We start from the raw sequence: 25,430 nt of genomic DNA on the forward strand, positions 1-25,430 counted from the left end.
TGGTCTAAATAAGGCAGTCTTTTGAAGGAGCGGCCTCCAGCAGGCAGGATATTGACCTAGAACCAGATACAGCCCTCAGATTCTGTATCTTCTCTCTAGAGTATATTAGCTTTGGGCCCTGGGCATCTTTAACATGTTGTTGCAAATCAAAATGACTCGAACCAGTGACTGACATGTTTCAAGGTTATTTTTTAAAGTAAATGAAATCTTCCAGCTATTTCTAAGAGGGAAGTTCCCTACCTCGAAAACTAAATCTACTGGTACTCGTCAAAAAGAAAACAGTCCTTGGTCCAAACTCCTAGCCAACTATTCTGGCCCTACAACTTGGAAAAACGTATAAAGGAGAGGCTGGAGCAATGGCCTCCATCTTAGGCTTCTGTCTGGCCCAATTACTTGGATGGCTTGTTGTCAGATTCAAGTTCGTCAATATATTAAAACAGTTCACAACTTTCCTGTAGACTCTGTTGGACAAAAGAAAGTATATTCCATATGGATCCCTCTTCCTCAGGAAAACAAGGGTTTTTCAGAACCTCGCCAGGTTCCATTTTAACACACTTCTCTTTATATTAATTACGTGGCTCTTAGACTCCCTGCCGTCCTCTGGCAGACTTACATTCTCCCAATCAAAATAATTCACATAGGGTGTTACCCAATCGGGTTTCTCAGGTTCCCGTAACCTCATCGGCTTTCCCAGCCTTGATTCAAAGCATTCAAACCACTCTTGTTCAATTCCAAGGGCTGCTGGTCTGCTCAGGTTTCTCAGGTTCCCGTAACTTAGTTGGCTTTCCTAGCCTTCATTCAAAGTGTTTGTACCCCTCAATGGTAGTGTCTTCATGGGAGAGCTTGCCTCCCTGTTGCCGCCTGTCTCAGCAGCTAACGTCCTTCTGGCGTAGAGCTTAGGGATCCCGGCTCTCCCCAGCCATCTGGTCTCGGCAGCGGTTACCAAGCCCTAGGTCCACCACAGCTTCTCCGTGGTCACGTTACCAGAGGAGACAGGTGTTTCCCAGTCTGACCTTGGCTTCTCAGATGGATGGGACGCCAGACTTCGGCATTCAGCTAGCGTTTGGCTCGCCCTCCATGCTGCCGCAGGCTCGGCAGTCGAGCATGCCCCCCCCCCCCAATCTCCAGGACGCCTCCTCTCCAGAAGCTCGCCGCCACATAGGAATCCATCTCCTTCCTGCGTGGGAGTTTCCTTTCCATTCAATGTTCCTCCTGGTGTTATGTACATCATCATGAACAAAGAGGGTGTGTCCTTCGACTATGGCGCTCAAACGAAATCCAGCATTGCCTGAAGACAAAGACTTGGGAGGATTATCACTTGTTGGTGTGGTCAGAACAGGAGTAAAAACAGTTTTTCCAAGACCCATGTGGCAGACCATGTATTCCGGACCGGGAGGTCCTTATCGGACTGGGAGTCCTTATCCCTGAGAAGGGCGTCATTCCCAGTGAGGTCCCACTTGCGAGATCCACAGGGAGGGTCTTGCAGAACAGGCTCACCTCACAGAGTGTGGCTCCCCTCAAGGGAGAAGGGGCCAATTGACCAAACTCGTCACACATGGATACATGACTAAGTAAGCAGAGGAGCTTTACACCGCAAGATCTGAAGAATCCTGGAATAATGTATGCACTAGAGTGCCTTCATCTTCCAATTGTATGTACATTATGGAAAATAGCTTTACATTGTGTCAGACACTAGTAGTAAGGCTTGGACACAAGGATGGTATGTTTTGAGGTATAGACTTTTATTGATCAAGAAAGTGTAAGGAAGGTATGGCATCATTAGTAGACACAATCGGTTGGTTGGGTTGGCAGAAATATCTAATTGGCTCCAACTCTAGAATGGGAGTAGTCTCGACCATTAAACACATCAAACAAGTCTGTCTCGTCAAAATAAAAAGGCCTATACGAAAAAAAATAATAATAACCTTGCCCTCCTTCTCAAATGACAAATGTGTTAAGGGAATCCAAAAGGAAAAATAGTGTATTAAAAGAAATGTCAGAATGGCTCAAGTAACGACTCCCTTCCCGACATTCTGCAGCACTGGGGCTCATGAGTTTCTTAAAAAGGATAGGTGGATGGCACAGTTCTATCAGTCTTGCACACTTTGGCTTAACTGTACAATTCAACAGCTCAGGCTTCCATTTTTTAGCAGTTCAATCCGTTTTTTAGGCTTCGTCCGCCTTTTCATAAATACACAGTTCTACTCTTGACTTTTACTTTGTCACAATACAACACAGTCTTCCCTCCACTGGGCTCGAGCCGGACTTTCTCTTTGTGAGGATTCTCTTCCCGCCGTTTAGTCCTTTTACTGTCGAAGACTTACAAAGACCTCTGCATAACCACTTCGACCTCAGTTTAAACAAATCACCAATGTTCTTCATCTCACAACACCAGTGCTTCTTGGTACTTACTTTGCCCTCTTGGCATCTTATAAAGTTCATATACTTTTACCTCTCTGCATATTCAGAGTTCCCATACTTTGCTTTTCACTTATTCATCTTTCGTTCAGGGTTACTTTCTTGCCTTCGATTCCAGTTTAATACACTTCAACGCAGAACATTTCAATGAGACTTTCGCAGGACCACTCTGTTACTTTGTATACTTTCTTCCACATTCAGAAAATGTCCTTTCGTGTATGCGTTTTATCAGCACAAGCGCAACCTTAAACCTTTGGTTACAGTTACTTTCGCTTTTAACACAAACCAGGCTTTTGTTGCCTTTGAGAACTCACTGTTCGTGTTAATTGGGCTTCTCTCTTCAACGGCCTTCATGTAGCAGTCAAGGCCGTTACCAACACTTCCTCTCCTTCCACCAAACTCTGTCATTCACCCGGGAGGGTAGCAGGCCACTTTGAAGCATCTTGAAGGTTTTTCCTTTCCACTCACTCGGTTTTAGTCTTGGAACCCTTACGGCCTCCCGAAAGTATGGAATTCTCACCTGGCTCTCCCTCGTTCTTCGCTACTGCCGATCAGCCCCTTGGCATTCCAACTTCCATAGCCTGGTTCACAACTTCCATAGCCTGGTTCACATCAGCCCTGAAAGAGCTGCTCCTTCTCGTAGACCGCCTCACTCAGAGTGTGCCTGTGCATGCCAGCTTTTATCCTGACGGGGAATGTTAACAAGTGGCAGGTGTGTATAGTTAGGATTACGTGCTTGGCTCGGCCTGGTCTCATTAAAGGGACAGTGCCATCGCAAGTCAGTAGAGGTAATCTTCCTGGCCTCTTTCCTCAACTTCCTCGGCTTAGTAGTGTTGACAATGAAGTGGGGAGGAATTATGGGAGCTGTAGTTTCCCACAAAATAAGCAGGGATAGGGGTTAGATGGGTTGTGGAAAAAAGGGGCTACCAAGTCTCACCATCAGGTGCCTCCCCCGCACTCCCTGAGGACTCCCTACCCAAGTGATCCTCCCTCGCTTGTCCATCCCCATGGTCGGGATCCAAAAGCGATGGCCTTTCCCTAGCCACGCGAGTACGGGATCCCCAGGGACTAGAATGTGAAACACCCTCTGGTTTTTCACAAAAGGTTGCGGGGAAAAGGCCTCACTAGCCCTAAAACTAAGAGGGTCTTCCCTGCCTGAAAAGAACTACAGAAAACAGTCAGGAATGATCGATTATTATGCACTTATACAGCAAGTGATACAAAGCGCAACCATGCATGGAAGGGGAGACAGAAGGGAAAGCATGGAAGGGGAGACAGAAGGGAAAGAGTGCAAAGTGCTGTAGCAGAGCAGGGCCCGGAGGCAAGTGCAGAAGACTGGCGAGGAAGCTTGGGAACTGCGAGGCTCTGAAGGTGCACCAAACAGCCAGTCAGCAAACTGAGCAGAAGTAGCGGCCAGAGGGAAAGAAAGCAGGGGGAGGTGGTTAGCAGGGGAAAGGAAGAGAGAAGGGGAAGGCGAAGAGGAAGGTCTTGAGGCGTTTCCGGAGCTTTAGGTGATCCGGTTCAAGGCGGAGAGAGGCAGGGTGGTTGTTCGAGAGAGGCACCTCCGGAGAATATCCCCCCCCCCCAAATCTCTGCTTGGAAAAACGGCTCACTCGCAGAGCATTGGAGGAAGATGAGCAGAGGGCCCGGGAGGGAGACGAGGGCAGGTTGAGAAAGAAGATGTTGCAGTAGTTCAGCCTAGACAGGACCAGGGCTCTGGAGATGGTGAGTCTCTGGGGGAAGGTGAGAAAAGGTAGAAAACCTCAGAGGGTGCAGTTGGTAGTGGGACTTTTTAGAGGTCAGGGATGTGAGACGAGAAGGATACAGTGGAGTCGAAGATTACCCCCAGATTTTTCACCTTGTTGGTAGGTGGCAGCGCAGGGCCAAGGAAGGCCGGCTAGCGAGAAAGAGGGAAGGCGGGAGCAGGGGACCCGATGATGTCAATCTCTGTCTTACTGGCATTGAGGCAGGGGTTGTTTGCAGCACACCACAACTGAATTGCGCAGTCCGGTATGAGTGAGGAAGAGGCCGAGGGTAGCCTGAAGGAGAGCTGCGTGTCAACCGCGTAACACTGAACGTTGTAGTTGAAGGTGGCTATCATATGGGCCAAAGGGGCCATGCAGACATTGAAAAACCAGGGGGCTAGGTTAGATCCCTGGGGAACTCTGCACATAGAAAGAGTGGTAGGGGAGAGGAAAGACTCCAATTTCATCTGGGATGGGCGGTCAGAGAGAAAGGAGGTTAGCCACGCCAGGGCCTGATCAGTGATGCCCAGTGTATCATGGAGGCGTACGATCAGGGTGTTGTGGTTCACTGTATCGTAGGCAGAGGAGAGGTTGAATAGAATGAGGACAGAGGGAGTGTTAGAATCAATGTTTGAGAGCAGATCTTCACAGGCGTTCAGAAGAGCAGTTTCCGTTCCTCTGGATGCTCTAAAGCCAGACTGGTGGTCATGGAAGCAACCAAAAGACTCAGTGTGGAGGGTGAGCTGAGAAATGGCCAACTTCTCCAGAAGTTGGTCAGGGAAAGGAGTGAGAGATTGTGCGATAGTTTGCTGGAATGGAAGGGTCAGCATAAGGTTTTTTGAGGAGAGGGTGCACAAGGGACTGCTTAAGAGCAGTGGGGAAAACTCCAGGGGCGAAGGAGAGGTTGGAAAGGTCAGCCAAGGCGCGGGCGAGAGAGTCAATGGTGTCCTTGATGGTTTTGGAGGGACAGATTGTCCAAAAATATAAAGTCTGTCCCAGTCCCGTCCCCAAAACTTATCTATGTCCCTCACACTGAAAGCTAAATAAAAATGTTTTTAAAAAATGATGTACGGGTGATCTCACACTAAAGAAAATCGTATTAAAACATAAATGTTCTCAGCCAGTCGGGCTTCCAAAAGATTCAAAACAATGTTCAAGGAAATAATGTTACAATTTTTAGGGAGTTGCACCTTTCCGTTATATGTCTTTCCAGTCTCTTCACATACAAAACACAAAGGATTCTCCAAAGGTACAACACATTCCTCAGTCCCAGTGTTCTAGACCCCTTTGGGTCCAACCTTTTTATTTGGTTGAGAATCCCCAGACTCGCAATACTTGAAAGGTCTTGGGTATACCCTCCTGCCAAAACCCAAGTATCTCATATATTTTCCTTGTTTCATGTATCGGGCACCAGTCCTTGTTATTTCTGCTAAGGGTCCTAGACCTTTTTATCCTTTGTCCTTCCGTTGGGTGTGGGCCCCAGACTTGCAATGGAACCTTTGGTTCATTTGGTTTACTCTCTTGCCAAACATAGTGTTCCTTGTTCCCAATCTTGCTTTCACATAGGGTCTCCGAATCACTTATACTTTCTGCTTTATATGGGTGTGGGTCGCATAATCAAAATTGCTGTCTGCATTAGCCCGCTTCATTCTCCTGTCAAGCTACGTTTTCACTCGTCATGTATTCACTTGTCATGCATTTATTAATTATGTTTTTATTACCCCGGTGCTTCTCTCATTAGTCCACAATCCCTTGCGACCTCCATGTGGTCCTTTTTGCATTTTACCCGGTTTCCCTGGACGGCCTCTCAATCCCGACCAGCCCATGTACTTGGTTTTTGGATTGTGTCTTCTGGGCGGCGGGATCCCGTCTCAAATCTCTGGTAGCCCTTGGAGTTGCTCGCCATTAGTTTGTTCATCTGCAGCTCCCGTGCCCTTCTCGCGGTTCGCTCTCGCCTCAGGGTTGCTCTGGACATGGCAAGATGCTCTCGCGTCTACACGGTAAGTGAGCTTCAGAGTAGTCGGCCCTCCGGCTATGTTTGTTCTCTCTCCTTTCCTGCCAAACTGTGTTTTCTCTCTGTGTAGGTCCTGCGTCTCCTTGCACTCCTCTCTAGCTGACATTGTTGCTTTCCCTGCTACCTGGAAGGATTCTCCTTTGGCTCACACAATGTTCTACATTTAAACTCCGGTGTTGGGAAAGGGAGCTCTTCTCAACCAATCCGATTTGTTGAAGAACAAGACTGCTCACTTCCGTTTACAAGGGTGATCTGCATCCTCGCAGTCCTCTTCCTAGTCTCAGTACATGGTTTCGAATGTAACAAGTCAACTTCAATATTGATTAGATTTTTACTCTGTGTCATGATGCCTACCCCCAGGCATCCGGACCAAGCCCATCAGCCCCGGGAGCAGGCATCTAGACATTTAGTAAAACCTCAGCAGCCCCGGCTAGGGGCTATCTGGGTTCAGTCCTGGCGCCTAAGGCGCCAGGCTCATAGTCATTACTTACCTCAGGCAGACCATGCTGCAAATGACTCCAATCCAACATTAAGCCTGAAAGGGACTATTTTTTACTCAGGTGTGGTTCTAGGGACTTCTTACCTGGGACTACTTTTGAGGCTATTTAAACCACACCCGACCAGCAACACACGCTTCACGTTATTCTGCATCCAGTAGCGTAACACTCACCGTGCCTGCAGCCTGCATCCAGTCTTCTGCCACGCCCGCCTCGAATCCGGAGCTCCTAAAACAAAGAGGAAAGAAAGGGACAAGGTTAGAAAACAAACTTATTTCTATTCCACACCGGATTCTGGATCCAGCTGGTCCGCGGACCTATAAAGAACATCATTTCTGCACGCGCCGCACCTCCAGCTGCAGCGCCATACTCACCAGTCTTCACAGCATCCTTCGGGTCAGCGCTGCCTCCATCATTTCTTCGCCGAACTTCGGCCCCTAAGAGACAAAAGAAAACCACAGGGCGAACCGAGGGATCCAACAAATATAATTCTTACCACCACAGACTTACCTGATTTACCACCGGAGGCATCCTTTTGTGACTCTCCATATTTTCCTGTGCCGCATCTGTAAAGAGAGACAAAACAACATGTTTTCCTCGTGCAACATTTACCGGACAGCGGCGGGTAATACAGACTCTTACCTGAGCGCCACCAGCTGCCACAAGAGCATCTTTTCATGAGCCAGCTGCAAGACAAGAAAGGAAGGGGGGGGGGGGACAAGAGTGAACATCGGACATATTGAACTCTATGAACTTAATACTTACTGGTCCTCACCAGGAGCCTCGGAGTCAATACTCTCCGGAACTCTCCCGAGCCTTCAAACCAGTGAAGTAACTGGAATCGACACGCCCCTGCAAATCCACGCAGGATGGAGAGCTCATCTTTCAAGAATACAAGATGAGATTGCTGTGAGAGCATTTCGGAGGTGGTTAGTTGGGGAGGACTGTGGGGGTGCCATCACTTGAATCCACAAGTGGCGAAATCCATCTCTCCACTTGCAGGAGAATATTTCTATGGGTTAAGCAGACAAGATTAGGAGGGCAGATCCAGTCAGTCATCGCTGCACTACGCATCACGTGGGTGGAGACTGCAGCTGTCCGGGTCCGACCGACGCCCCTGTGGGAGCCAGGTGAGCTTAACACTCTGCATGAATGAACTAGTTGGATCGGTTTCACAATAAAACATCTTAGCCTTATCTGGGAAGATGGGAGGGAAGTTTAAGACCTGAAAAGGGGTTGTAGGACTTTCAGCGGGGCTATACCGTGTCTCCTGAAGATGATCATCCCTAGTCCTATAAGGGGCTTCCCTTCCCAGGTGATTCTCCCACTGTGCACCGGCCCAGGGAGATTGTTGTACTGTGGACGCACTGCCCTGGCCCACTGGGAAAGGTCTCCACCTAGGGGAGAAGGGACGACATCCTCAGATTAGTCACAATTGTTTTCAAAGTGGTGCCGGACTCCTGTACAACTCAGAAATGTAGTGCCTAAATGTTCAACTCTGTGCTGAAGAGGTTGTCAAATAATGGAACCCTACTGCACATATTGTGGACCTACACGGTCAGATAAAGGTATTGCAAGGAGGTCCTGGCCCAGATAAATCTGATAACTAGTGTTCTCCCGCCTAACCCACTAGTGGTGCGCATTTGGGATACGGATGAGGATGCATGTTATTTTATTGGTAGGGTACATCTATGCTCAGAGCACACAAATTGTAGGTGGTGCTTCGGGGAGAAAGAGGAATATTTTCCTGGGGAAGGCACACAAATGACAATGGCTGCACACTTAAATTCCTTAATTTTATAAATCAAGGGAGCAGACCTCACAGCTTTATGGGGTGGTCCTTTTTTGGCCAATCATGGATATGGAAAAGATCAGGCCTATTATTAGAAAAGTTCCCAAAATACCTAAAAAAGAAAGTGGGGTCCTTTTGTAGACTTGAAGAAACAATGAGGCTAAGACATGCAGACCATAAATACGGTAACCTGGGAGGCAATGTGTTATGGTTAAATAAGCACATTTCACATGACCATTAAACATCCAACTAATTACATTTGCATGTTTGATATGGGGCTTTCCGGAATGATTGGACTGGCTTCCGGATAACTGCATTTCATCTACCTCACTGCCTTTTAACAGTTGAAATTAACTTCAATTCCTGTACACCTGGTAAGTGAAATACATATTCTGCAAATAGTATTGTTGCGTCTGTCTGAAAGGACTGATTGTATTCTATGCCTATTGCTCTGGATGAAACTTATGCTCAATAAAAATATTTTTACTTTTAAAACAAATTAAGATTTTCATAAACTGAACTAGTATACATAACACAATCCTGCACACAATTCATAAGTGAAGGGCATCTGCATTTAATGTGCTACACTGAAAACCTGACTTAGTGCCGTCAAGGGATGTAGGCAAATATCCATGCTATAAACGATTAATTTCATTCTGACAACATATACAACATTCTGCCTGCAATCACATGGTAACTCACCCTTGCCATAAAAGCTCATCATTAGCCAGGTCCTGCCATACACAGGATGCCAAGCATAGGTCAGTTGCATTCAGGTATGACAAGATGGCAAAGCTGAGCTCAGGGGGCAGCATCTCCAAGTTGATAAATCCTTGTTTTTCTTTTGATTTTCTGGCTTTTAGCAGCTGGTACAGATCTATCCCATTGTGCACCTGTTTGCAGTGGTTCATGTTGCTTTCACTGTTCACATTGAACCTTCCGTCATTCTCTGCATTAAAGTACCCATTATCCATGTATCCTTCCTGTTGCAGCTGATGGTTCCTCGCCACTCTCCACAACGCCTGACCCATCTGCGAGGCTGTAGAAACAAAATAAATGAGAAATAAAATAAAATGTACTTTTACAATGGATTTTGGCACAGCTCTTTGTTTTTTTTTTAAACTTCTTTTTTTATTAGTGGTAGGTGGTGATAACATACATTGACGCATCTTATAGTTACAGTGATATTATATAGGTTATATGGTGGTATCATTGACCGAAAGCATTTCGCATAGGTACACCCTGAAAGGGCCCCAGATGTCTTTTGGTCGGCTCGTGCCTGGTTGGGTCAGAACATATTACTCCTCACATTCATTAACATACGTTAATTCGCGCAAAAAAGTGTTCATGCTTGGGGCTTTTCCACACCTGTTCTTTGCGACAGCACATGAAACATTGAATAATTGTCTAGCTTTTTCAGAACATTTACCAATATCCCTGACTAAGTACTTTTGAGTCGTCAAATGCGGGGGTATCTGCGTGATCTCTGCAAGCACTCCAGCCACCATCCCCCAGAATCGCACCAAAGCGGGGCACTCCCAGTACATATGAAAAGGTCCCACCTGTTGAGAGCCACATTTGGGGCAGTCGCTTGAGCCACCTGGTGCAAATTTGCCTATCTTAGCTGGCGTGTAATGCAGTCTATTCAGGATTTTGAACTGGATCAGGCGAAGGCCTGCATTGAGTGATACCTTTTTCGTAAGTGCGCAGTATCTGTCCCATTTCTCATCAGGAATAAGCGTCTGCATGTCTGATTCCCATTTTTCTTTAACTCGATTTGTCGTGGGGGTGTGGGCCTGCACCGACACATACAGCTTGGAGATTCACAGCCCTCCTTTAGTCGTGACCAGTTGCAGGCATGGGTGTTGGAGGGGTTCGTCAGGGAATAGTGGCCACCGCACCTGGAATGCCGACCTCATGCGCTAGTATTGGAGTGTCTGGAGCGGCCCTCCACCCATAGCTCTCGTAAAGTCTGCCACAGACGCAAACTTCCCATCTATAAACATGTCCCCCACCTTCATTTCTCCGTTAGGATACCAGGTTTCCTGCATACCTGCATCAAACGTGGGGGGGATGCTTGGGAATTTCCACAATGGTATCTCTGGGTTATAGAGTGTCTCTAATTTCAGTCTTCTACATATCGCCCCCCCCAGGCTCAAACAGTGCAGCTCACAGGGTCGTATTGACATGTGTCTGTGTCGTGGGTCAAAGAGGACTGATTGTATGTCCGTGGGTGAAGTGGTATGTGTTTCTATCCATGTATGGGGCAAACTATCTGTTTTGTCGTACCAATATTTAGCGAATTGCGCTTGAGCCGCCAAGTAATAGAGCTCAAAGTCCGGGGCAGCTATGCCACCGGTGAGGTATGGCTCCGTCATCTTCTCCCTCCTTATTCTAGCCATCTTCCCATACCAAAGGAATGTTACTGCCATTGATCGTAGCTTGGTAAAGAAATCCCTCCCAGGCCATATGGGAACATTCATGAATAAATACAATAGCTTGGGGAGAACAATCATTTTGAGAATCGCAATCCTGCCATGTAGCGAGAAAGGGAGGTGTCTCCAGACCTGTAACTTTGTATTAAGTGATTTTAATGCCTGCTCATGATTCTCACTATAGAGGGTGTGCCTGCTCCTGGAGACCATCACCCCCAAGTATCTAATATGTTGTTCCGACCATTTCAGTCCACATGTCGCATCAGGGCATTTTGTGGAGGGGGCAAGTGGGAATATTTCTGATTTAGCATTGTTTATGGTATAACCAGAGTATTCGGCAAACTGGTGTATGTATGCCCTTATAGGAACAATGTTTTTGTTGGGTTCCCTGATATATAGTAGTGTATGGTCTGTGTATAATGAAATGAATTGGGTGGAGCCTTTCATTGTGATACCTTTGTCCCTGTGTCGCAGTCTGACGGCCACCGCCATGGGTTCTATCTTTAAAGCGAATAGAATGGGTGAGAACGGGCGGCCCTGCCTAGTGCCCCTGCTCAATTCGAATAAATCAGAAATTATCCTATTAGTAAACACTCGTACCCCAGGGGCGGCATACAGCAGCCTGACGTATCTAATGAAATTGGGTCCCACTCCGAATGCCTCTAGTACTGAAAAAAGATATACCCATGATACCGAATCAAACGCTTTTTCAGCATCAAGGGACACAGCGACTGCATGTATATCCGGGTCTATTTGTGCCATTATACCAAACAGCCTGCGTAGGTTTAGAGCAGTGGGCATCTCAGGGATAAATCCACTCTGATCCGGGAGGACCAAATGTGAATACTGTAAGTAGCATTCGATTAGCCAGCACCTTCGCAAATATTTTCGTGTCAGCGTTTATGAGCAAAAGGGGTCTGTAAGATGACATATCATGTGGCGGACGTCAGGGTTTGTGTAATACAGTAATTATAGCTTCTCTCATAGTTGGGGCAGTATTTTTTTTTTTTAGGGCTTCCTCCCACATTTTTAGCATTATAGGGACTAGTTCCTCATGGAACTCTTTATTGAATTCGACACCCAGTCTGTCCGATCCGGGTGCCTTACCAGATGAAAGATCTTCGATTGCTTCGGTAATTTCCTCCACAGTGATAGTCTGATCGAGAGCCATTCTATTTTCATCTGGGATCGTCGGGAGATTAAGCACGGCTAGGTATTGGTCTATCTCAGTGGGGTTTTCCTGTCTTTATTCTTATAGATTTCCTTTTAGAATTTAACAAATTCATCATTTATACCTTGTTCGTGTGTGATTATTTTGTTCTATGCCGTTTGGATATTAGTAATTGGGTTCAGTTGCCGTTCGTGTTTTATCAGGTTGGCCAATGTTCTCCCTGCTTTATTCCCCTCTCCGTACCTGCGTGCCCGGGTAGGGGCCGCTATATATCGCATCTCTCTTATGGCCAGATTGTCAAAGTCTCTGAGGAGTTTGTGTATTTCGGCCAGGGTGTCCCCACCATGAGTGCGGCAGTAGGTTTCTTCTAGGTTATTTAATTCCCTCTCCACCCCCTCTAGCTCCTGTCGTACACTTTCCAGGAGGCCCGTGGATTTCACCATCAGGACTCCCCTGACCCAAACCTTGAAGGTTTCCCACACCGTTGAGACCAGATCCACTGTCCCCACAATGTCTGTAAAAAAGTTGGTTATCTCAACATGCAAGGCCTCCATCACATTTGAGTCTCCTAGTATTCCCCTAGGCATTCTCCATCTCCTCGCTGGTTTGGGGACGTGTGTCAACCTGAGCTCCAACAGTACCGGGGAGCGATCAGACAGCGTCCGGGGCAACATTTCACAGTACTTTAGTGTATTTGAAATACCTGAGGATATAAACCAAAAATCTATGCGTGACTCGGTATACATATTACTCTGCTGTGCACGATAGCGCCTGCCATCAGGGTACAGTACACGCCATGCGTCTATCAATGACAATTGTGAGAGAAGTTGGCACAAAGTGGATGCCATCCTAGTGGGTGCCCTCGTCACTGTAGTGGATCTATCCAGTGTGGGGTCAAGCAACACATTGAAATCCCCTCCCCATATTATGTTAGTCATATCTAGTTTGCTTAGGGCCTCAAATATATTTAAATAAAAATCTGGATCATCTATGTTGGGGCCATAGGTATTGACCAGCGTTACATGTTTGCTGGCTATTTCCCCCCCAGACCAAAACATATCTCCCTATTGGGTCAATCTTATGTCCCTTGGTCAGAAACCCCAACATGGGGTGTAGGAGTGTAATAACCACTCTAGATTGAGAAGAATAGTCTGTAATAGCGCAGCTTGCCCCATTTGCCAATATGTTAGTGTTTACAGAGCCCTGCTCGTGTGTTTCCTGCAGCATTAGAATATGGGGCCCATGCCTGGCGACATAGTTCCCCACCTTTCTAGCTTTCATCGGGTTATTTAACCCCCGGACATTCCAGGATAGTAAGTTTATCTTTAATCCGTCACCCGCCCTTCATGTATATGCATTGTGACAGACCATTGTTCCCAATAGTACCTACATGACGCAAGCAGCACTAGCATCTGCGAGACCACATTTCTGCCAATCTAGAACCTTTATTCAACCAACCTTCCCTCCAAAACCCCAATATGTCCAAATAACACCAACAGTTTACAACATCCCCTCCCCAGAACCCACCCCCCATCCGCATCATCAGCCCCAACTTCACGATGAACCCTTATAACTTGTAGGAACTTTCCTGAGGGTGCCACGCTGCCATCACGTGGCCACCAGATCGGGCTCACGGCCCACCTTCAGCCCCAACTTGACGATGAACCCTTATAACTTGTAGGAACTTTCCTGAGGGTGCCACGCTGCCATCACGTGGCCACCAGATCGGGCTCACGGCACACCTTTAATGTTAAATGGAGCCCCCTACGGGAGCCGAGCACCGTTACAAATCAAAAAGGATATAGATGCATGTCAGATCATTCAGCGGGGTCCTGGCCCCCCACCGCAGGTGATGGTCTTCCGTTCTGGTCCGGCCCACGGCCTCTGGGGGGCAAAAGTATGGTGGCCTCAACATAGGCCAAGGCAGTAGCAGGGGTTTCAAAAATAATGCGCTCTTCCTCCATATTGAATTTGCATCTTGGCCGGGAATATTAGTGCGTATGGGACCTGCCGCGCTCTCAGAAGTCTCTTGACCGGTTTGTAGGATCTGCGGCTTGCCTGCACTCCTGCAGCAAAGTCTGGGTATATATGAATGCGGCTTTCTTCATAATATAGTGTCCCAAGCTCTCTTGCCATCCTGAGGACTGTGTCCCTATCTCTATAATTGAAGTGCCATGCAAATATCGTGCGTGGCGGAGCCCCAGGTTTCGGCACAGGAGCCAGGGTACGGTGAGCCCGTTCCACCAGAAAGTGATCCGAAAAGGAGTCTGCTCCAAAAATAGTTTTAAGGAGTGACTCCACTTGTTGCTCCATTGTGCCCTTGCTGAATTCTTCAGATACCCCCACAATACGAACATTGTTCCTTCGGGAGCGCGATTCGAGATCCTAGCATTTATTTTGCATCTTGGCCATACCTCCTCTGAGCTGGTCTATGTCACGGTCATGGTGTGTGATGGTATCTTCGTTAATGCCAATCCTGTTTTCTGCCTCAGTAAGTCTCAGGCTTTCCTCGTCCACTCTCGTTTTCAATGCACCAATGGTGGTAACAATGTCATCCAGCTTAACATTAATGGATAGGAAGGCATTTGCACAATGGTGGTCAGGCGCTCCACCCCGTCGCCTTGATCTATGTCAGGATTGGAGCTGGATGCTGTTGGTAGCTCGTATTCATGACCACTGCCTGTTAGTGAATGAGTCCATCGCCCCCCTCTTTTTGGCGCTTGTTCCCTCCGCCATTTTGTCTTGTTTCCGTGTGTTCCCCATGGCAGCCACAGCAGCAGGGGTCCCACTGCACCTGCCTGGGGTTTATAATGTCTATAAATCGACAATTCGGACAAGAGGGTCCCAAACCCTTACAGGTCACTCAGGTGCTGTCCGCCCACAGCGCGCCGCACGGGAGCCGTTGGGCAATTGCTGCGCAGTGGGTCGCTTGGACCCTAGCACTCCAGTCCCTGCACCTCTCACTTGAGATTTTAGTACCCAATGTGGGCAGGCCCAATCACCAAGCTCTTTGCGTGATGGGGGCAATGGACTGCGCTCTCCCTCGTATGCACTCAATTAATTTTAAGGGTTCCAGGCAGTGTATGACCTGCTTAACAATGTCTCTATGGTTTTAGCATGCAGTCTTTCCTCCGATTGTACGGGCATGGCTATGCTTTAGTGTGGGCGCGCATGCCTGTGATTGGTCCACGTTGTTAATTCTGTTAGCTGGCCCAGTCGCCAGGTTCTCTGCGTGGTAGTGTCCATGGACTGTGTCCTCCAACGTATGCCCCCTGCAACTTTAGTGTGTTCAAGCCAATATATGACTTAGTTTACTTGTATCCCATTAGCTCCAGCACGCGGCCACCACACCGTTTACCTTTGCAGTATTCAGTTTCAGTGAGCACGTGTATTCCGTGGTCACACCACGTTGTTTGCAGTGCTAGTAGGCCCAGTCTCGGGGGCCCTGCGTATCGGGTAAAATGGACCATGCTCCCCGGTGCACTAAATGTAATGTATGCTAGCCGGCACATGGTTTAGTTGAACAGTTTTAGATGGCTCAGTATGCTGCCAACGCACTATTTGCACATTTAAGACTCATGATTTAGTTTGCGCCCATTTTCCCATAGTTGCTGCACATTGCCCATTCCACACTCTTATGTAGGGTTGTTCAGCGCTTGTTGTACTACGCTCTTGGGGGACTATGGTTGTCTCCTTCTCTCTGCTGCACCGTGGGTTGTAGTCCGGATTTGTCCAGGCTGGGCATCCCTCCGCTCACTTCCACTGTGTGTTGTCACTCGGAGAGGGTGGGGGGCCTCCACCACGGGGGATGCAGCCTGCTTGGCGTCCCCGCAGCGGACCCCCGCTCCGCCTGGGGCACGGAACTCCCACTCAGGCCCCCTGGCAGATGCGACTGTCCGGATAGGTTTTCGCAGGGCGGCCCCAGTCAGCCTGTCCCGGTCTCATGACCGCGGCGGTCCTCTCTCTCTCCACCGTGCCTCAGCCCTGTGTGTAAGGCACGGAGGGGAATCAGTCCCCTTCTGGCACAGCCCTCACGACCACCAGTGTTTCGCGCCCCGGCACCGCTGGCTCCTCCTCTCTATGGCCTACCAGCCTAGAGTGTCAGCGGTGCAGGGAATCAGGACCCTGGTTCTCCAACCCGGACCGTTCTCCGGCCTGGCCTCGGTCAAGCTGTCTTACGGTGCAACTCAGGAAGCCCAGCACCTCCGTTGTCAGGATTTCTCATGTGTATGCCCCGTGCCCCACTGCAACTCGTCCTCCGCTCGGCACCCCGCAGGCGGCTCCGAAAACAGGATTTATAGACACACGGATCTAGATCGGGCCGGAGCGCTCGTATCAGGCAGCCATTACCGTCGTGCGCAACAGCGCCCCCCACACAGCTTTTCTCTTTTATGCAGTATTGGAATAGAAATATCTAAAATATACCACAGTAAATTCATGCATATGGACTCAAATATTCCGAAGTGCACCAACTATTCTGTAAAATGAATTGTCTGTGTTATGTAAAGAACACGAAAGGTGAATTATTAAGTTTATTGAACCTCTGAAGGGGAAAGGAAAAACTACATATTCTGCCTCTGCATTTAAGCCTTTGCTACTTTATTTCAGAATGGTGAAACAAACCTTATGGGGCAATAATCCAGTCAGATTTTGGCATGGTTGCTGAAATACGAAGGCAGACTACTTATTGATTGAAAAAATATTTATAAATATGCTACATAATCTGGTTGGGAGATTTTCTAAATGCAATTAAAAACGGCACGTTGACACAAATGTTTACATTTGCACGGTCATATGTCAAAAGCCCCATTTCTGTCCCTTACACTTGAAACTAAAGTAGAGATTAAGTAGACCTTCTAGTTCCAGAAAAATGACTCCCTATTTCTGGACTGGGGATAAATGTTCACTTCCAGTTTTTCTCTTATTCTTAGGGCAATGGCTCCCTTTCCTGGGTCAAAACTGTTCTCCAACACAAAAAGGTAAAGTTCAAGAAATTCTCCTTGGCAGTCACACTGCCTATCTCTTAACACTCTGTATCAGAAAGTCTTTCCAACTTTGGTTACTAGGAGAATGACTCCATTCCCTGGTCTCTTTCCACTTGGTTGCACTGTTCAACATCACCAGGGGGAATGACTCCCTTCCCGTAGCCTTTCTCTCACGTTTAGGTTTCTCAGCAATTCAGTACATGCATCTGGTATGGTCCTTGACACAGGGTTCCCCACTGTGACCCACTTGGGTCACTGTCCTACCAAGTACTGTCATGAGGAAGATAGCTTGTAATTTCCTTCTGTTTTGGGTGCGGGTCCCCGACCCATACTTCTATGATTCTTTGATCTTGTAGACTTTATTTACTCTCCTGCAACGTACTGTCACGAGGACAATGACTTGTGTCCTTTTCTTGATACGTGTCCTTAGGATTTGGGATCAGATATGTGCCCCTATTGGGGACTTATGGCTCGCCCTACTTCTCTCTACTCGGGGGTTACAGCCTATCGCTGACACCTATGTCAGTGCTTCCGCTAGAGAGATCTTCACTGACATCCTCTTTGTCGTTCCTTCTCCCAACCGATGGACTCTCCATATGGCCGCTCTGCTCTCTCCTTACTCTTCCTCACACATAAATGGTGGCACCCGCTGGGAGGCCCATCTTGCCTCCTTTTCCACCTCCAGGGCCATCATAAATGTCCATCGAAATGGTACCATCCTGGCACAAGGGCATTAACCCAAACTCTTACTTTTTGATAGGCTCCTTCCTCACCTTATCAACTTTCCTCATTCTTCTCCTTCTACAGCCGCTCAGGCTCCCTTGCCAACTATGCCCACCTTGGCTACCTTGCCTCCTACCAACCTCACCCCCTGCCTCACAACTGCTTTCAACTGTTCAGACTCCCTTGCCTATTCAAACCGCAATGACAACCTCGTCAGCCTCCTCCACCCTGCTGCCCTGGCCACCCACTGCTGCTGCATCTGGAGCTGCCTTGCCTCTTGCGGCCCCTCCCACACTGGCTCCCTTGCCATCTTCCACTATCCCCGCTTGCACCCTCCTCCCAGACATCCTTGCCTCCTCTGCCTCCTCCTACCTCTATCTCTCATGCACTTTTGCTAATTACAGGGGGGAGGAACCTCTGTCCCCTGCACCCCCCACCCCTGCAAGTCCTTCAAAAGTGGCAACCTGCTACATGTTGACACGCTAAACTCTCGTTCTGCTGTCAAGCACTCCTCTGACATCTGCCACGTCCATGAACCCCTGGACCTTGATGTTCTTGCTCTTAATGAGACATGGTTTAAGAACAGCTCTGTCATGTGTTTTGACACACTTCTCCCCAAAGGCTTCAAGATCCTCTCTGTGCCCAGGCCCAACAGGATAGGACAGGAGGTGGAGTAGCCCTGACCTTTCCTGAGTGTATCCCTGTTTCCATTATTCCCACTCGGTTCTCCTCCTTTGAATGCCTGGTCTGCAGGCTCCCTCTCTCGCCTGTCGCCTCTCATACTCTGGCCACCTTCTATCGGCCGTCGGGCGAGTCACCCTCTTACTCTCAGAATGGGCTGACCTGGCCTCTTCCATCCTCTCCTCCTCTTCCCAACTCCTCCAGCTGGGGGGGTCTGAACATCCATCGCGACTCTCTGGATTCTTCAGGACTTTTCCGCAACCTGTGCGACTATCTCGCTCTTTCCTTTCTACCCTCTGGTACAACGCACAATGCTGGCCACACCTTGGATGCCCTGATCTCCACATACATTCCCACACTATTTCTCTCACTACCCCACTCACATGGACAGGTCTCTTCTCCTTAAGCAGTGGCACACCACCTCCTGCCTTCAAGGTCACCAGACCCATGAAAAGTGTCAGTGGCTGCCTTTGGCTCCACCTACTCTTATCCTTCTACTCCTACGGCTGACTCCCACCGAGACACAGCCCTCTCTAACTTTCACTGTTCCATCTCCAGCACTCTTGATATTATTGCCCCGGTTATGAGAGTCCGACTGAAGCCTGCCAAAAAGTGCAACTCTTGGTACGACTCCGATCTGGCTGCCCTTAAACACAATTACAGAGCAGCGGAACGGAAATGGGGATCTTCAGGTGCACCTTCTAATAAACTGGCCTGCTGCCGATAAGGCAATATAGAATCTGCATCCGCTAAAAGAAGAGAGTCTACATTGAAGCCTGCATCTCAACAGCATAGAACAATGCGGCCAAACTTTTCAAAGTCTACAAGGAACTGGCCAACCCTACTGCAGACGCATCCTATATTGCACGCACCAATGCCCTTTCATCGGCCCTGGCCGCACATTTCACCCCACAACACAGGACATCCTGTCCTCCTCCTCTTCTGTTCCCCCCTCCTGCACCAACATCTCTTGGGATCCCTTCAGCTGGCCCCGCCCCGCCCCACCCCCTCTTCTCTGCTCGCTCTCCCCTGTCACACCTGATGAGGTCTCTAGACAAGTCCGGTCTATGAAAGCCTCTTCCAAACAGGTGGACCACTGCCCCTCAAAAACCATCAAGGACAATATTGACACTCTGTTGGTTGTCTCAATGACCATCAGTCTGGCTTTAGAGCATCCAGAGGCACAGAAACTGCTCTTCTGAACATACGTGAAGACCTGCTCTCAAATCTTGACTTCAACTCTCCCTCTGTCCTCATTCTCCTTGACCTCTCTTCTGCTTTCCATACAGTAATAACATCCTGATCACCCGTCTGGGATTCCCTGGGCATCACAGACCAGGCCCTGGCGTGGCTCACCTCCTTTCTCTCTGACCGGCCCTTCTCTTCTCACATCTCTGACATCTCCAAAAAGTCCCATTACCAACTGCATCTCCTCAGAGGTATTCTACCTTTTCTTACTTTCCCCCAGAGGCTCACCACCTCGAGAGCCCTCGTTCTCTCTAGGCTGGACTACTGCAACAACCTCTTTCTCAATCTTCCTACTTCTACTGTCCTTCCTGTACAACTCATCCAGAACAGAACCGCAAGGCTTATCCTTGGCCTCAAAGCTCAGGGACTGCATCTCTCTGGCGCTGAAATCCCTCCACTGGCTCCCCGTTGCTGCAAGGATCAAGTTCAAGACCCTCTGCATAAACCACAAGGCTTTCTGGGGCCAGGGACCACACTATCTAAAATGGTCTCTTCCTAAATGCTCTCCCTCTAGAGCCCTCTGCTCGTCTTCCGCCAACTCTCTGCAGGTGAGCCGCTTTCACAAACAGAGATTTGGGGGTAGATCTTTACCCTCTGCAGCTGCTTCCCTCTGGAACAGCCTCCTTGCCTCCCTCGGTCTTAAACTGGAACACCTCAGTTCCGGAAGCTCCTCAACACATTCCTCTTCTCTTCTTCCTTCTCTCTCCCTCTCCCCTGCCAACCTCCGTTCTTTTTCTCTCCACCCTCCTTCTCCCCTCCCCCCAAACTCTGTTCAGTTTTTGCTGACTGGTTACCTGGTTCACCTCCAGAGCCTTACAGGTCCCAGGCGCCCCCGCCAGTCTTCTGCACTTGCCTCTGGACCACTGCACTATGTTCAGCATTACTACACTTTTAGCTTTCACTCAATTAGCAGGGCAACCTCTCTGCACTTAACCCAGGGCCCTGCTGGACTGGGCGAGTTTGTTCCCTCGTCAGCCCCCCCCCCCCTTCGTCCCACCACCTCCGTCTGTTCGCATGCATGACCTAAATGTACTAGGACTAGTAAGTTAGTCTATCCTCTCCACCCCTTTCTTTGCCCCCTCCCTCCCTAGTTTGGTTGCAACTGTGACACTTCAAGCACTTGCACTAGAAGAAATGCCGTCAGGTTTAGTATGCTAGTTTTCCTGTTTAGATAATTTGGTAACTTCAAGGCCTAAGAACGATTGCTGTATCCCCCCTTGTTCCCTTCCCGCCTTGAAGCGCTTTAAAGCACTCTACCTGTGTATAAGTGCTGTATAAATAAACAATTAGATTCCCAGCACCTCACCCCCAGGTTCTGGATTTGTTATTCTTGTGTGATTAGGTGGTAACCAAGACCCTCTTGTACCCCCACCAGCCAGTCTGTTTACTCCTGGCAGGCTTCTCAGGGTCAGTCTTTACTCTGTTTGGGTCTCTTGTGGCTTTCATGGCCTTCTCCTACACTGCGGCGTCGCAGCTCTTGTCTTTCTGCAGTACACTTACCCGTTACAGACCATGGGGTCCACCACCCCTGCAAGGTCGGGTTACTGCTTCCCCAGGAGTCCTCCAGCCTCGAACTCGCTTGGAATGCCGTCTGCTTCTCACCATCACAGACTACTGCCGCTTGAATTTCCTGAGCCAAGCAGCTTTCTGGTCCTTGGTTCCTGTTGGGATGGCTGAGCAACATTTGAAGTCCTTTGTTGCTTTTATCTCACACTGCCATGGATGACTGGAATGCTCAACCAGGTTACATGGAGAGCTCTTTATGGCTCTGCACCTCCTCCTCTCCCCAGAACTTGCCTGATACACTCTCTTTGGGTAGTCCCTACTCTTCTTTGTCTCAGTATTTCGTAAAGTCACAGACTTAAAAAGGTACATGGGAGTACTGGGCAAAGTGCTAGGGTCTATAGGGTATGGAGTTGAGCAGGGTGTTGGCTGAGGGATGTTATAGTGCATTCTCCCCAGATGTTCTCCCTTGTCCACAGAGGTGAGGTCTCTTCCCATGAGATCCTGCCGCGGAGTACAACCCCCAGGGGCACTATCGGGTATCGGCCTCACCACCCCGGCCTCATGGGAAGGGGTTCCACCATGGGTAGAAGTGACGACATCTTGTGATCCGGGACAAAAGGCTAAAGTAACTCACTTGGAGAATCGGGCTTCTACAAAGTACTGAAAGTAAAAAAAAAAAAAGATAATAATGTACATGAGTATTACAGTAAATGAGGTCAATGCATGAAAATAAATAAAATGAGTTAAAGCTTAATACAAAAAATATTAGCATTACAAAGGTTTGAAATGCAGGTGTGTACCAGAGTAGGCTGCTACAATACAACTATCAGGATAAAGGTTGCAGGACAATGTTGGATACCAATGGCAATGCATTCACCCTTCTAAGCAAAATATTTTAAGACTCCACCTATTCAGCAGGTTAGGTGACTCGCATAATGCTTTAGAAAAAGAAAACCTGCCAGAACGACTACAAATAAAACAATTGTATTCTCTTGAGAAAAGCAGTTTTCTTGCTTTGTAGGGCAAATAAAAACAACTTTAACTGCACTCTAGCCTGCTGAATGTTACGTTCTTGAATGACATCTGTGACGAATCGCAACTATTCGCCCACTCTCCTCAGGGGGAGCCCCCCTTTGAGGCTAGGGAGACGGGTTTGCTTTGCAGAACCCTCTCTAGGGGGTTGAGGCAAGAGGGACCTCACCGGGAGAGAGTCCCACCAACCCCCGCCTTGTGGACAAGAACTCCTGTTCCTGTGAGCACCTCTCTACACCAGCGAATTTAATGGCATACATGGGTCTACCTGATAAGCCTAAGAATCACACATCCTTGTCTTTGGCTGAAGGAAATGCAAGAGTAAAACAAATGGCACGAGAAAAGGAGGATGTCTCTATAATGAGGTGCATATTTAACTGTGCTGAGAAGGAAGAGGGAAGAAGAATTGTATGCGCTGGGAAAGGCCCCTGGCACCATTACGCCGGCAGGAGGCAGAGCACAAGCTAGTCACAGAGCCAGCGACTTGTGGAGAGGTACAGAATGCAAGGACGAGACAGCAGAGAACCGACATGAGCAGACAAAGGAAGAGTCTTGGGTTGGGCTGACCGAGTGAAGCAAGTAACCCAGTGTTGGCATGACCATGACATGGTGGGCAGGACACCTCAAGAACAATGCTGATGGAGAGATCGTGAACGACAGCCGAGCCCAACCATCGGCCCCTACAAAGTACCTGGGGGGCCGGAAGGGGAGAAGCGGCAGGCCCGTGATACATCACCATCACTCCAAAAAATGAATTCCAGTCACACGAATAAGAAAACAGGGCTAAAGTTCTGTGGTGGGAGACAAATAACGAGTGACCGAGAAGAAAGTTATTACATGATGCGGTCTCCTTGTCTCAGTACAAAGGACGAGCTATCAAATATGCAACAAAGCCAAGTGAAAAGCCTAGAAAAGAAGTGTTGTATAACCAATAAGCAAAGAGATATTCAAGAGAGGCGATGAATCGATATGGCTGGGACATATCCAGTAAGATCAGAGACATCATAAGACCCAGTATTACGGATGATAACCGAAGCTTAGAAAGGGTCTGAGGAAACCCCTGACCAAGTACTCCCAGTGGAAGACCTGAAAGAAACTACAAATCAGAGTATTAAGAAAGGTTACTTTGGATGACATTCTAAAAAGGAGACCACAAAGCATGAGAAGGAAAAGTGTTCTTGAGGAAATACAAGAGTTGATCGCAGAGTCTCAGTTCTACCAAAAGGATGCATAATTCAAGGAGTTATTGAATGAACTGGAGGGCAAACCAGGATCAGACAATTAATGACCTTGGTCTATTTAAGTTAGTTAACATTAGTGGCAGGCCAGATAGGGTAGTTTGGACAGAGGATATATTTTCTTTTGGACTTTATGACTATGGATGAGCATCTTTAGTTTGTTTAGCTAGGTATGGTACTCCCTATAGTGATGGGGAAAGTTAGGCTACTTATAATTTTAATGAAAAGAAATTGAATTGCGTCGTCTGAATGTCTGACTCCTTCTGACCCGCCACACATCGGTGACATTTCCATAACATGAGAGAACCATGATTATCTTGCCCAATTTTGAGAAACAGGCAGCAAGCAGAAGATAGTCTGTGTGTCCATGCTGATTTAAGCATTTATTTTTTAGGGAACACATATCTAGCACCAACTGACCAACAAGGCATTCATATCATTGGATTGCTTCAGGGACCCTGAAGGAATAACACAGCATTTTCACTTCTTGAAAACAGATCTACGTAACGTGAAGCCCACTCAAGCTAAAGAACATCCATGATCCAATTCCCCTCATAAATATCCTTGCACATTTGACTGTATGCAAGGTCATGGTATATTCCTGGAGAACGTAAGGCAAATGCACCAAAGTGATTGCAATTCCAGTGACAAGTCTGGGGATCCACAGTACCTCACCCCACCGGCTTCAGTGTACAGTAAAACATTGTGGTATTACTGAGCTCGATTAGTACCATTTTGTTGGCTAAATGTTAATGGAATGAATGTCGAGTTATTCCCCAACATCTGTAATTCCAAAACACTTGTGTTATTGGGTCTCTGCTGAATTTCACTTGGAAGATGCCATATGTTGCATGTAGGCACATCATTCTACCACTGCTGCATCTGTTGCAGTAGTCCACTCTGGAATGTGCATGTCCTCCCATTTACCACATGTCATACCTCTGATTTATTAGCCAGTAGATAATTTTCTGTGTATGAGAATTATACATTCCTGGTGAGTGCTCATGAGTAATGTGACACTGAATTTCAAATTATTACATTGCAACATTCTTAATAACTGTCCCCACTGTCAGTGACTGCAGTCTGGTAATGGGGAAATATTTTCTGAAATGCGGTAACCGTCTCCTTTGTACCCATACATCCCCCCCTTTTTCTTCCCGCACTTATCAGACCTACCCTGTCTGCTGCCTTAAACCTAGCACTTACAAATTGCTGGCTGCATTACCACTGTTGGTTGCCTTTATTATTTATTTATTATTATTTATCTGTTTCTCCTCTGCTTCGCATTTTCCATTTCTCCCCCCTTCCATGCACTTTTCCCCTCCCCCCTCTCCCATGCACTTGCGCATTCTCAATGTCACTGGGCCTAGTAAGATCGCCGTTTTGTTCTCCCCTGTTCCCCTCCCTTGCCTTGTCGCGCTCTGAAACACTTGTGTACGAGCGCGATAGAAATAAGAATATCAATCAATCTTTGTAGCTCATTGTTCTGCCTTCTTGATGTCCATCTTTGCTGCCAAGAATGTAACATCCAGTCTTCAAATTGGGAACACCATCTTGCTGAATACAATTGCAGGGCTCGAAATTCAGATTAAATAAACAGGGGTTAAATAAAATCTCTTGGGTATTCTGCATTAATCAATGACATTGAGCTACCACTGGGGAACAAGGACCTCTTATGCGGATAGATGTGTCCAAATGTTTATTTATAGATTGACCCAAATGCACAGTTAAAATCATACAGAAGTTTATGTTGGGCATCAGGAGCCAAAAGTAGGTCCTGGTAGCTGTTGGTGTCCAGCTAACCAGGCTCTTCTAGGCTACAGCAGGAGATATATAGATCCCAGTTCCCCACAATTTCAAACCATGCTTTGTTCTCTCTGGTACAAGGGTAATTCCTCCTTTGCTCTTTGTTTAGATTGACTCTCCCCCAATACCTGAAGAAAAT

The 25,430-nt window shown here is 47.8% G+C and overlaps 1 protein-coding gene across 7 annotated transcripts in view; it reads right to left on the minus strand.

Annotated features, from left to right (window-relative positions):
* The window catches only part of FBXO8 (F-box protein 8), an 862,565-nt gene that overhangs the window by 741,400 nt on the left and 95,735 nt on the right, over positions 1–25,430 (minus strand). For all 7 annotated transcript variants that reach the window (XM_069631428.1, XM_069631432.1, XM_069631429.1 and 4 more), the window contains one exon: positions 9,169–9,505. In XM_069631428.1, the coding sequence (XP_069487529.1) occupies positions 9,169–9,497 (329 nt within the window). In that variant the 5' untranslated portion in view covers positions 9,498–9,505. The remainder of the gene's footprint in view (positions 1–9,168; positions 9,506–25,430) is intronic.

Source organism: Ambystoma mexicanum, chromosome 6q, assembly GCF_040938575.1.
Source record: "Ambystoma mexicanum isolate Mex_15411 chromosome 6q, UKY_AmexF1_1, whole genome shotgun sequence".
NCBI lineage: Eukaryota > Metazoa > Chordata > Amphibia > Caudata > Ambystomatidae > Ambystoma > Ambystoma mexicanum.